At 37.1% G+C, this 11663-nt stretch overlaps 1 protein-coding gene across 1 annotated transcript; it reads right to left on the bottom strand.

Annotated features, from left to right (window-relative positions):
- Window positions 1-497: 497 nt before the first annotated feature.
- Window positions 498-1858, bottom strand: LOC145157723 (uncharacterized). The gene is made up of 5 exons (XM_079076720.1): window positions 1546-1858; window positions 1233-1501; window positions 837-1184; window positions 620-784; window positions 498-503 (listed from the first exon to the last, which is right to left on the bottom strand). Exons 1-5 carry the CDS (start codon window positions 1856-1858, stop codon window positions 498-500), a joined length of 1101 nt encoding a protein of 366 aa, XP_078932846.1.
- Between the last annotated feature and the right edge of the window lie 9805 nt (window positions 1859-11663).

The raw sequence follows: 11663 nt of genomic DNA, 5'->3' as shown, positions 1-11663 counted from the left end.
GTGAATGCCAGTGGCTGATTCTTTAAGAAGTAAATAAGTTGCTTATGGAAGAAACGTTCACCACGTCATCTTAAGTTAAGCCAAAAGTCATGATTTAATATATTATGACACTAACTTTTACCTTATTTCCTTCTTCTTTTTTCCTCTAAAACATTCTCATGTTAACACTGATTAATATTGGTATAATTGACAAATATTGTGAAATTTCTATTTTATAGAATGTAGAGATAGCATACCCATTTAGTGCCACTAGAAATTTTATGAGATGCACAAGAAGATAATTTCGTCAATATAAACTTTTTTTCCATCATCACCGCCAATTACAACTGACAACTCAAGAAACAACCACCAATTACCCTATTATCACATTGCACTAGTAGCAATAAAACCTAAGCATTAAAATCCATCAGCGGAAAGAGGGACGGACGCAGGAATTGACAGTAGGTGTTACCGATTTTTTTCTGGTCAAACATAATATAAAACCAAAAAATAATTCATTACGTCTAATACAAATAAGCAATCCATTACTTAAATGTTAAAAACATAACAACAATCTATCATCTATTACAATTTAAATTTGTCCTCTTTGTGCAGACATCTTTTAAAACCATTCCATTACCTTTTCATTCTCAACTTTCACAAGTGCTTTGGTCTCAACATAGCAAAGCAGTGCGTCGTTCAAATACTCATCGCCAATCTTGTTGCGCAAGTCGTTCTTCAAGAGCTTTATCTTCGAAAAACATATTTCTACACTTGTGGTTGCTACGGGTAATATCAAAGCCAACTTTAAAAGCATATAAACCAAAGGATAAGACTGATGTTTCCCCCATACTAACCATCAAACGAGAAAGCTCATAAATTCCTTTCAAAGTGGTAAAACGCTCATCTTTGATGCAAGAGTGATAAAATATCTCAAGTTGTCCTTCAAGATCTATCAAATACAAATCATCAAAGTCATACTTGTACAACTTAGCCAACTTCAACAACTTTGATTTGTTAAATTGTGCAAATGAATCACAAGGGATCAAAACACCCATGTATTCTAGTAACTGGGTGCTTGTTTCACCAAATCGATCCTGATATTCTGTCAGTTGCATATCCACTACCGTGTTGAAGATTTCAACCTCAAAATAAAATCTATTGGTCTTTGGGGTTGTACGGTTTCTTGCACCAACATAAAAATCCTGCATTTCGAAAGTAGCAATATTGTGTGTTTGACAAAAAGAGGATACCTTTGGCAAAATGCTAGCAAAGCCTGTGTCTCTTAAAGATTGCAATACGTCTATTGTCCCTCTAATCATCGAAGCCGCTTTTAAAATGTCTAGATCTTTTTTTTGAAGTTGTTTTGATAATGTACCCGTGAGGCATAAAATGTCATACATCATATATAAGTAAAACACAAACTCATAAGATTTAAAGTATGCTAAGATTTCGGATGCTTGTTGGCGGTTTGCCAATGACCCTCCATCCACTTTCACAACTTCTAAAACTATAAGAACATCTACAAACAACTTCATCAACTTGTAAGTGTGTTAAAATGTGAACCCCATCTGGTATCTCCCGCTTGAACAAGTGTAGTCTCTTGATTTAACCCTCTTCCCGTTTCAAGTTTACCACTACACAAGCCTTTTTGCACCCTTTCTTTTGCTTGTTCACGTAGTAAGTCTTTTCTTTTACACGAGGAACAAACAACTTTAACCACCAACGAAATTTGCTCAAAAAAATCACTAACACCACCACGCTTCTTTACTACAGCTACAGCCACTAATTGAATGTGGTGTGCAAAGTAATGTACATAAAATGTTGTGTCATTCTCCTGTAATATCAAAGCTTTCAAACCATTGAATTCCCCTCGCATATTGCTAGCCCTATCATAACCTTGTCCTCTTATCTATTAAAAAAACTAATATATATATATATATATATATATATATATATAATATAACACAAAGCTGATTAAATTAAATTGACGTAACAAAAAAAGTAAAGAATAAATTTCCTCACTAAAACTCAACTTATTACTTGTAAGTACTTCATTTAAGGTGTTTTTGAGTGTCAAAGAGGAAGTATCCTTCACGTGCACAACTCCAATGAATCTTTCCTTCACAAAGCCAAGACTATCAACATATTGCAAAACAATAGTCATTTGTTCCTTTTTTGAGACATCGCTAGATTCATCAACCAATAAGCGAATACATCTTGACCAATCTCTTGACGAATACTCAAAAGTACTTCTTGTGCAAAAAATTGCACAGGTTCTTTTTGAATTTTAGGGCAAATAAGTTGATTGTTTTTAGGAGCATTTTCTAAATTATAGTTGAAAATATATTCACTGGTCACTCGAATGGATTTTAACACTTTAATGTACAGCCCTCTATTTTCCGAGTTAACCGACTCGTCATTACCACGAAACGGTAAACCGGTTTTCAATAAAATTCTAACAACAATAATAGAAACACGTAATCACACTTTATATCTATGGTCCTTCGCTTCGGTTTACCTCCTCAAGACTACATTAATAGCTTGTTTTTCTCTCAATAAAAAGTCACACTTTTCTCTTGCTTTGTTGTGAAAACTATCAACATTACCCACATGAGTCCGAAATGCATTTTTTTTATTCCAATGATCAAAACCTTGGGAAACAAATGCATCTCTCCCTCCTTTTTGTCCCATGAGGTCTCCACATACATAACAATATGACAATATGTTTTTTTTCTTTTTCACGCTATATTCCAACCAATCAAAATCGTTAAACCATGAAGGAACTAAGCTTCTTAATCTATCACCTATTTTATTTTTTGGAAACTTGTGTAGCCTTATTTGACAAGGTCCTTTAAGCAAATATGCCTTTCTTACATCATCTCTTATATTTGAGGAATAACTTGTAATCTTTGGCCTATCCGTCGGGTCCTTTGGAAGATCTTTCAAATCAACATTATCATTAGTTTCATTAGAGCATGGTGGTTGCGGAATTACATTAGAAACCGAAGGGATTGATTGATTGGTGATTGGTGTTTGGAAAGATCTTCCACCATTTTCATTAGGATTAGGTCTTGGTCTTTTGGTAAGAAAACCACCAAGGGTAACCTGCAATTCAACATTAAGCTAAATAACTAATAATTTCACCAAATCATCCAATAGCTTCAATAAAAACATAAAAATTACACCAAATGAAAATTGAACTTCAATAAAGACAATAAGACATAGGAATTTTATATCACCAAATCAATCAGTAAGTCAATAACATCAATAAAAGCATAGCAATTTCACCAATTCAAGATAAAAATATAGCAATTTCGATTTCAACCTAAACTAATTAGTAAAATGTCAATTTTCAAACACTTACTTGCTTCATTCTTAGCTACGGCTTGGAGTCGAATTGAACAAATGGGAATCGATTTTTGCTACTCAATCAACAAGACACTCAATAGATTAGAAGGAATTAGCAATGGAACTCATGGAAGCATCAAGCACCAAGTGAATTCATCGAGTCGTGAGTGAAGTCGTCGATTGCAAACACAATGCGTCCGTCCCTGTATAGTGTCGATGTTTTATTTCCTTTTTTCTCTCGTCGATTAATTGTCTCACATTTGGAAATTCTCCCAATTGGATCAAAAGATCCAATTATCCAAATGCCATTGGGCTATATTAGTTTTTTTGGGATATAATTAATAGGATTTTTGGACTACTAATTAATAAGTCTAAGTTATAAATATATTTCTGGGCTTGGTTGATCCAATAGAGTGGTAATTCTTTTTACATAGTTTCCAGTTTTTTTAACGTAGTGTCACAATAGGTAAAAAAAATGAAAAAATTTCCACTACATACACGAGAACTAGGTGTTGTCGGTGCCACACCGGGCACCTAGTCAAAACCGTCCCTGAGCAGAAAATTGAGAAGAACAAACACAAAAAAGTAACGTAAACAACTTATCTTTTGCCACACCTAGTTGATTTCCAACTGCTAAACCTGAAATCAATGAGCAAAAGTTCAATTCTGAAATTGGAGTTGTTGACCATTGCACTTCATTCAATTGCCAGTAGTATCTGATACATTAATTCATATTCTACTTTTTAATTATCATGAAAAGTAACTCACTTCCCCAATAACACAAAGGATTGATAAAACTGGTGAGGTCACATCCATTCTCGATAACAGACTATGCTTTTTAAGCCATATTGACACAAAGGTTCACTAACGCATTTAATCGAACACTTGATTGGGTGGGTTGCATATACTACAACTTCTAGTGAAAATGGGTTGCGTGTAGTGATGTTGATTCCACATTGCTCATCAGACCTAACTCACTCGATACAAAGTGCACAAGGAAATGAAGAAAACAATGTGAGAATGCTTTATTTAGGATACTCATGAGTTACAGAGTATTTCCAAAAATTGTTGACTATAATACTGGAATTGACAAACCTGGTTGGGCAAGCAAGATGCAAGAGAAACAGATGTTATAGAGTAAACAGATTCTTGAAATAGCGAAGGGACAGACTGAAAATTCTTCGACGGACAAGCCATAGGCATGAAATCAAGTGGATAGTGAACCCTTTTAATGGAACCATGGTCGTCTATGCCTCCTTCACTCCTTGAGCCTGAGAAATAAATCAAAAAACATGTTTGTGCGATTAGTCAAGAACTGATGTGTTCTGGAAATGATGATGTTAAATCAGAAAGATATCATTAGGTTCGATGATATCAATCGATAAAGGAAAATGTTTTTTTTTAATTAAACCAATAATCAAAAGTAAGTAGTTTTTATAGATTGGGTATCTAAGGGGTTGTTTGTTTTTTGAAACAAACATTCATGAAGTCTGTGGACCACTTCTACAATCCTCAAATTATAAACTTATGGCTTGCGAATATATCTCAACAATCAATATGTTGACCAGCTCCGCACGGTAACATAAACAAACAAGAAAATTCTTAACACATCAAAAGGTAATAACAACAAACAGAGAAAGATCAAGATAAACAAGTATCATTTCTTCCATGAATATGGTTTTTTCACATACGGACGTTCTACAAAATTTAGTTCTCAATTCACCAAAACTATAATCAACTAACCTAATTGTACAAAAATTTCATTCATATGGATGATTGATTAGCATCTTGTTTTGATCCTGTCATGGTGGCACCAACAGCAGCGGTGAATGCAACGGCAGCTCCCCCAAGCTTTACAGCACCTACAACTTTACCATCCTATTTTGATTTTCTCATGCTCGTCTCTTCTGCCTCAATTTCTTCATGTTTCAACATACAAGCCATATCATCCCTTTAATAGCAAGGTACTTTCAACCATGTCCAGCTGCTCTCGTCTATCAGCTTTTTTGTTTGATAAATTAAACCTTTAACCAACAAAACACAAAAAAAACTTTCATATTGATCAATCAACTTTCAGCAAAATGAAATCGATTTCACCAAATTCTAGAAAATGAAAGAGAAAAAACAATTTTTATGGAACATATCAATTTCAGCTAAATCAACACAAAAACTGATGGGTTTTGAGCATATCTACATCCTATGTGAACATCCAACCCTAATTGCTTTGGATCTAAGTTTTTCACTTGTTAAACATGCAATTGAATACCAAAGCAATAAACCCGAGATCTAGCATACAATTTTCAAAATCCATATGAAATTAGGGTTTAGATGTTACCTTGCTTGTTATCTAGTAATAACAAGTGTTCCTTGTAGATCCATGACTTTGAAAGCTTAGTGCCCCAAATGTTGCATCTCTAATGGAGTCACAAACACCACTAGCAAAGGATGAGAGGAGAGAGGAGGACCAAAATTTTGGCAAAGTTTTTAATAGGTAAGCATGAGCCGAAAATCTAAGCCTAGGGGTTTCTTATATAGCTAAGCCTGCTAGGGTTTTTCAGGTGGAAACCCTAATCTGTTGTTTAAGGCTTAAGAAGTCTATGGACCTCTTACATGTAGGCCTTGGATGAAATCTATAGGGCCTCCCTATAGGATTTCGTATACTCCTAATTAAGGAGTCCATCAGCCCAGTTTTGCAACTATCAATGATTTGCAAAACAACCCTTGTTCCTTTAATCATTTCTTTTCATCCCAAAATTAATTCCAAATTAATTTCTGATTAAATACTAATTAAATAATATGATTTCCAATTAATATATTATTCTCATAATACATTAATAAATCATTCATTAACCTCTCTCTCCAAAAGTCATCCTGTCAAGTTGCTAAGGTGAAGACAACCCAAAAGGACCATGCTACTATCAAATCAAGTACATACCAATTACGGTTATGGGCTTAGACACCTAATCCAACAGTCTCCCGCTTGGATAAGTCTAATAACTATAATTGCAAGTATGAATTCAAAATTTGACTAGCAATCGTAGCTTTCAAAATCCGTTGTCGAACTCTGACCTAGTCAATGACGCATCCCTTAGATAAGGGATCATATAATCATCCGTTCTGCAAGATATCATGTGGACAAAGACATGGAACAGAATTATTCTCAATGTCCAATAGTTTGTTTCCCGATTTCTAATTTGTTTGACAACGAATTTAATTGAACACATCAATTCAGTCCTGATCGGGCCCGACACATAAGTCAACACAAAATCATCGAGGGGCCCAAGATATCGCTTTTACCCCTTGGGATAAAAGGAACAGATAAACTTTGACTTATATGCTTGTACTATTTACTCATTAAATCATACACAATAATACGTTTTATAACATCGAGTTACTGATGCGTTTACGCATTATTAATGCACAACCAACTCGTAAACAACAACTCATATATCTCGGTTTAAAGATTATACAATATTATCGTCTCATAATTACTCGTGATAAATTCCATGAAGTAATTCAATGAACATGGGTTTAATCCAATACTCAAAAAAATTTCAGGAGTACTCATGAACGTTGCAGCAAACATTTGCTATGTCTAAACACTTAGACAATCTACAAGCCAATTCATGACAGTCTTACTTCATTACTTACTTCCAAAGTATGATAGACTGTGGATAATTTGAACAAACCAATTATTTAGGAAGTAAAACATGCAAAAGTGAAACACAAAATAAATAATTGACAATAGACAGTAAACAATACTTATAAATAAATCTCCATTACTTAATCATCAAATGTCAATTACATTTATATTGTTACAATGCTCCTCACATGATGAACGTGCTTAATCCTACTCAGACCCTTTGTGAGGGGATCTGCAGGATTCTTTTCTGATGATACCCTGTTGACGACGAGGAGTCCTTCTTCTACCTAATGTCTGATGAAATGATATTTTATGTCGATATGTCTTGATTTACCATGATCTCTTGGTTCCTTGGTCAAGGCAACCGCTCCTTCATTATCGTAAAAATTTCCATGGGCTCCTTTATGGCTGGTATAACTCCTAGGTCTCCAATGAAGTTCTTCAACCATATAGCCTCCTTTGACGCTTCGCTCGCAGCTATATACTCTGATTCGCACGTTGAATCAGCCACGGTCTCCTGCTTGGAACTTTTCCACGTCACTGCTCCTCCATTCAGGGTTAACACCCAACCTGACTGAGAACGAAAGTTATCTCTGTCGGTCTGAAAGCTGGCGTCACTATACCCTGTGACTCTTAAGTCATCACTGCCACCAAGTACAAGTACCCAGTCCTTATTCCTTAGCAGATACTTAAGAATATTATTAACTGCTATCCAATGAGCCTTACCCGGGTTCCCTTGATATCGATTGACCATGCTCAAAGAAAAAGCCACATCAGGGTGAGTATATGTCATAGCGTACATGATCGAGCCAATGGCGGAAGCATATGTCACTCGACTCATTTCTGTTATCTCTGCATTGGTACTCGGACTCTGAGTCTTACTCAGTTTGCTATTACTTTGGATAGGTAACTCCCCTTTCTGGAATTATCCATGCTAAAACATTTTAGTACTTTATCCAAGTAAGTACTTTGACTAAGTCCAATTAGTCTACTAATCCTATTCCTCAAGATCCTTATTCCCAGAATATAAGCAGTCTCTCCTAGATCCTTCATAGTGAAACACTTTCCAAGCCAGGCCTTAACTTCCTGCAAGGTTCGAACGGCGTTTCCTATGAGTAGTGTGTCATCAATATACAATACTAGAAAGCTAACTATACTCCCACTAGCTTTGACATATACACAGGACTCATCCTCACTCCTAGAGAAACCAAACTCTTTGACTTTCTCATCGAAGCAAAGATTCCATCTGCGAGATGCTTGTTTCAATCCATAGATGGATTTCTCAAGTTTGCACACTCTATTGGGGTATTTAGCATCCAAAAAACCCTATGGCTGACACATGTAAACATCTTCAGCCAGCTTCCCATTAAGGAAGGCGGTTTTGACATCCATCTTCCAGATTTCATAATCATGAAACGCAACTATGGCTAACATAACCCTAATAGTTGATCTTAGCCACTAGTGAGAAGGTCTCGTCATAGTCAACCCCCAGGTTTTGAGTAAAGCCATTCGCAACTAGTCGTCCCTTGAACGTGTGCACCTTACCATCCATGTCGGTCTTCTTCTTGAAGATCCATTTGCACCCAACTGTCTTACAACCTGGTACACTGTCAACCAAGTTCCAAACTTGATTATCATACATGGACTGGATCTCGCTGTCCATTGCCTCTTTCCACTTAGCAAACTCAGGGCCCGCCATGGATTCCTTGTAGTTAGCAGGTTCATCCAAATTTATCAATGTACTATCACTGATAAACGTATCACCTTCTACAGTTATATAGAAACCATACAACATAAGTGGAACGGTAACTCTACTAGAACGTCTAAGAGGTAATGACTCATCAACTGGTTCAACAAGAATTTCTTCCTCAGGTTGAGTGCTAGTGTTAGAGGTTCGTTCATCGCTTGACTCTTGAATTTCTTCAAGATCAATTATCCTCCCACTGTCCTCTTGGCATATGAGTTCTCTCTCGTGAAAGACTCCCCTTTGTGCTACAAAAACCACGTTCTCACTAGGTCTGTAGAACAAGTATCCAATGGACTTTTGTGGGTAGCCGATGAAAATACATCGCTCACTTTGAGGGTCAAGATTTTCGTGAGTCTCTCGTCTATAAAAAGCTTCAGAACCCCAAACCTTGATATGTGCCAACGAGGGAACTTTCCCTGTCCAAATCTTGTGAGGTGTTTTGGCAACCTTCTTTGTTGGGACTACCTTAAGGATATGGGCGACAGTCTCCAAAGTATACCCCCAGAAAGAGATCGGTAGCGAAGCTCGACTCATCATGAAACGAACTGTGACATCCCCATTTTCACGACCAGAAAAGACCGATTTTTTTTATGCTTTATAAAAATCAGAGTACTTCTTTTAATAAAAATCTTGCGGAATTTGTTCCCAGAAAAACATGATAAATACGTTATCAAAGCATTTCCGAAGAAATGTATTTTTATTCATTTTAAAACATTTGGGATGTCATCGTTAATACAGAAACATAAGCATAAACAGAACTTACATTCATTTACACTAGTGATCTATATCTCTTTTAAATCTCTCAGTGTAATGTAACTTCATATCGACACCTGTGATACAAATAAACTTAGTGGGTCAGGTTGGGAAACCTGGTGAGTACATAGGGTTTTCAACCCACAATAATATAATTATTATGTTTAAACATCAAACAATCAACCCAATTACCCATCCCCATTATCTTCTTTACTCTTAAGGATCTACCCTAAGAATCAATTATTCCTCGTTCATTCATTGCTAAAGATCATCCTAAGGAATCGGCACGAAGTCCATCGTCACCACGGTTTAGGCACTAAGTCTGCATAGTCGCCAGGGTTTATATAACAGGCACTAAGTCCACATAGTCGCCAGGGTTTAGGCACTAAGTCTGCATAGTCGCTAGGGTTTATACAACAGGCACTAACTCCGCATAGTCGCCAGGGTTTTGGCACCAAGTCTGCATGATCGCCAAGGTTCAGGCACCAAGTCTGCATGATCGCCAGGGTTTAGAGTACACCGGGTGAACACATCGTCACAACACCTACAGGTTAAGAGCCTGCTAGTGTTCCACTGGACTGTCTAGAATAGTTCGTGGTTGTCATCCATACTCTGCTAGATGACGGGGCCATTATTTGGGAAAGGCTTCTCACATCGTCCGCCTCTCACACTCACCTCGTAGTCTATAACACCTCTCAACTCATCATCCAACTCATATTCCATCTATTACATCTACCCATGTTTTACCCAACATATTATCGTAGATATATATATACAGTTTAAATCATTTAAAACATGTATAAAATCGTTCGTCCAGCATAGACAGCAAGTACTCAGATAATATGCACACATAGCACGTAGTTTATATAAAATACTTCATATCAATGTGTAAGATGAAAGTAACTATGCACTCACCTGATAAGGTGGTGATTCTGAATTCGAACAGCGCTTCGTTACTTCTTAAAACAATTTCCCTCGACAAAACCTAGTATCAATACCACTAGGGTTTAGTCTAACGTTAACCGCGACTAATTAATAGTCTAGCTATTATTATTATTATATAAGCGTTAAATAACACTCAATATAATTCATAATAATAGCCCAAATAATTATTTTAAGGACCTAATAACGTTACTATAATTATTTAAAAGCTATATTAAAATTTGCGTAGGCGTAGCTCACTTACAGCGGGTTTTATTAAAAACTGGGCTTGGCTCGAAGCAGCGTTTCCGAACCGAAAGACCCTTTTTCTCGAGACTCCGGGAGCCTCGGGGCTTCCTTTGGGTGCTAGGGATTTTTCCTAGGGTTTTAGGGGGTTAAAGGGGTAGTGAGAGAAAGTAGAGAGAGAAAGAGTTGTGAAAATGTGTGAAAAATCCGGGACCCTTCGCAGCCTATTTATAGAGCCAAACTTCGGACCTACGCTGCGCGTACCACTCAACTACGTTGGGCGTAGTTCGGATAAGGGTGCCAGCTCGCACCAGCTGGCTCGCACTCGGACTCGGAAGAGATAAGGCCGGGGTACGTTGGGCGTACTCATCTTCGGACGCGGGGCGTAATGCGAGGCGACGTGTCATCCATCCGAAGCGAAGCCTTGGGCAACAAGCAACGGCTCAGATGCGGCCACGTCATCTCCTTTCTCGCAGATTCACAATTTTGCTTCCCGACTTCTAAAAATCATAACTATCACATACGAGCTCAGTTTTTGACGTTCTTTATATCCACGCGTAGGCGGGAACACACTCTACAACTTTCGTTTAGGCTTCGTTGGCTAATTTTGATTTATTTTAAATTTATATTTTTAACAGGCCGGGACAGGATTGGTCCGTTAAAAATTCATAACTTCTTCATCCGACGTCCGTTTTCGTCTGTCTTTTTATCGATGCGCTACTATTAACGACATCTTCAATTCTCGTTTAGGTTGTGTCGGCTAAAAACCGTTCGTTCTAATATTCAAACTTCGGGCTGTATACTGCTAAGCCGAAACTTCGAAAAATCATAACTTCCTCATACGAAGTCATATTTAGGCGTTCTTTTTACGGACGCTCTCGGTTTAATGTATTCTACGACTTTCGTTTAGATCGCTAAGGCTAAAAGTCGCTCTATCGTAAATTCCCTATTTACGTCTCCCGGTGCCGTGCAGGTTTTGCCGTAAAACTTCGACGGGTCAAAACTTCTTCGTTATAACTCGGA

This window comes from Lactuca virosa, chromosome 2 (assembly GCF_052849685.1).
Source record: "Lactuca virosa cultivar CGN04683 chromosome 2, Lactuca_virosa_CGN04683_v6, whole genome shotgun sequence".
NCBI classification, from domain to species: Eukaryota; Viridiplantae; Streptophyta; class Magnoliopsida; order Asterales; family Asteraceae; genus Lactuca; species Lactuca virosa.
The sequence above is the reverse complement of the archived record's forward strand: the minus strand, read 5'-3'. Positions and strand labels throughout refer to the sequence as shown.

Coding starts and splice junctions, on each gene's coding strand:
- LOC145157723 (XM_079076720.1), bottom strand. CDS start 1,858: ATGCGAGGGGAATTCAATGGTTTGAAAGCTTTGATATTACAGGAGAAT. Junction 1,185..1,232: donor TTGCTAGCATTTTGCCAAAG/GTATCCTCTTTT, acceptor TTCGAAATGCAG/GATTTTTATGTTGGTGCAAG. Junction 785..836: donor ATGAGCTTTCTCGTTTGATG/GTTAGTATGGGG, acceptor ATGCTTTTAAAG/TTGGCTTTGATATTACCCGT.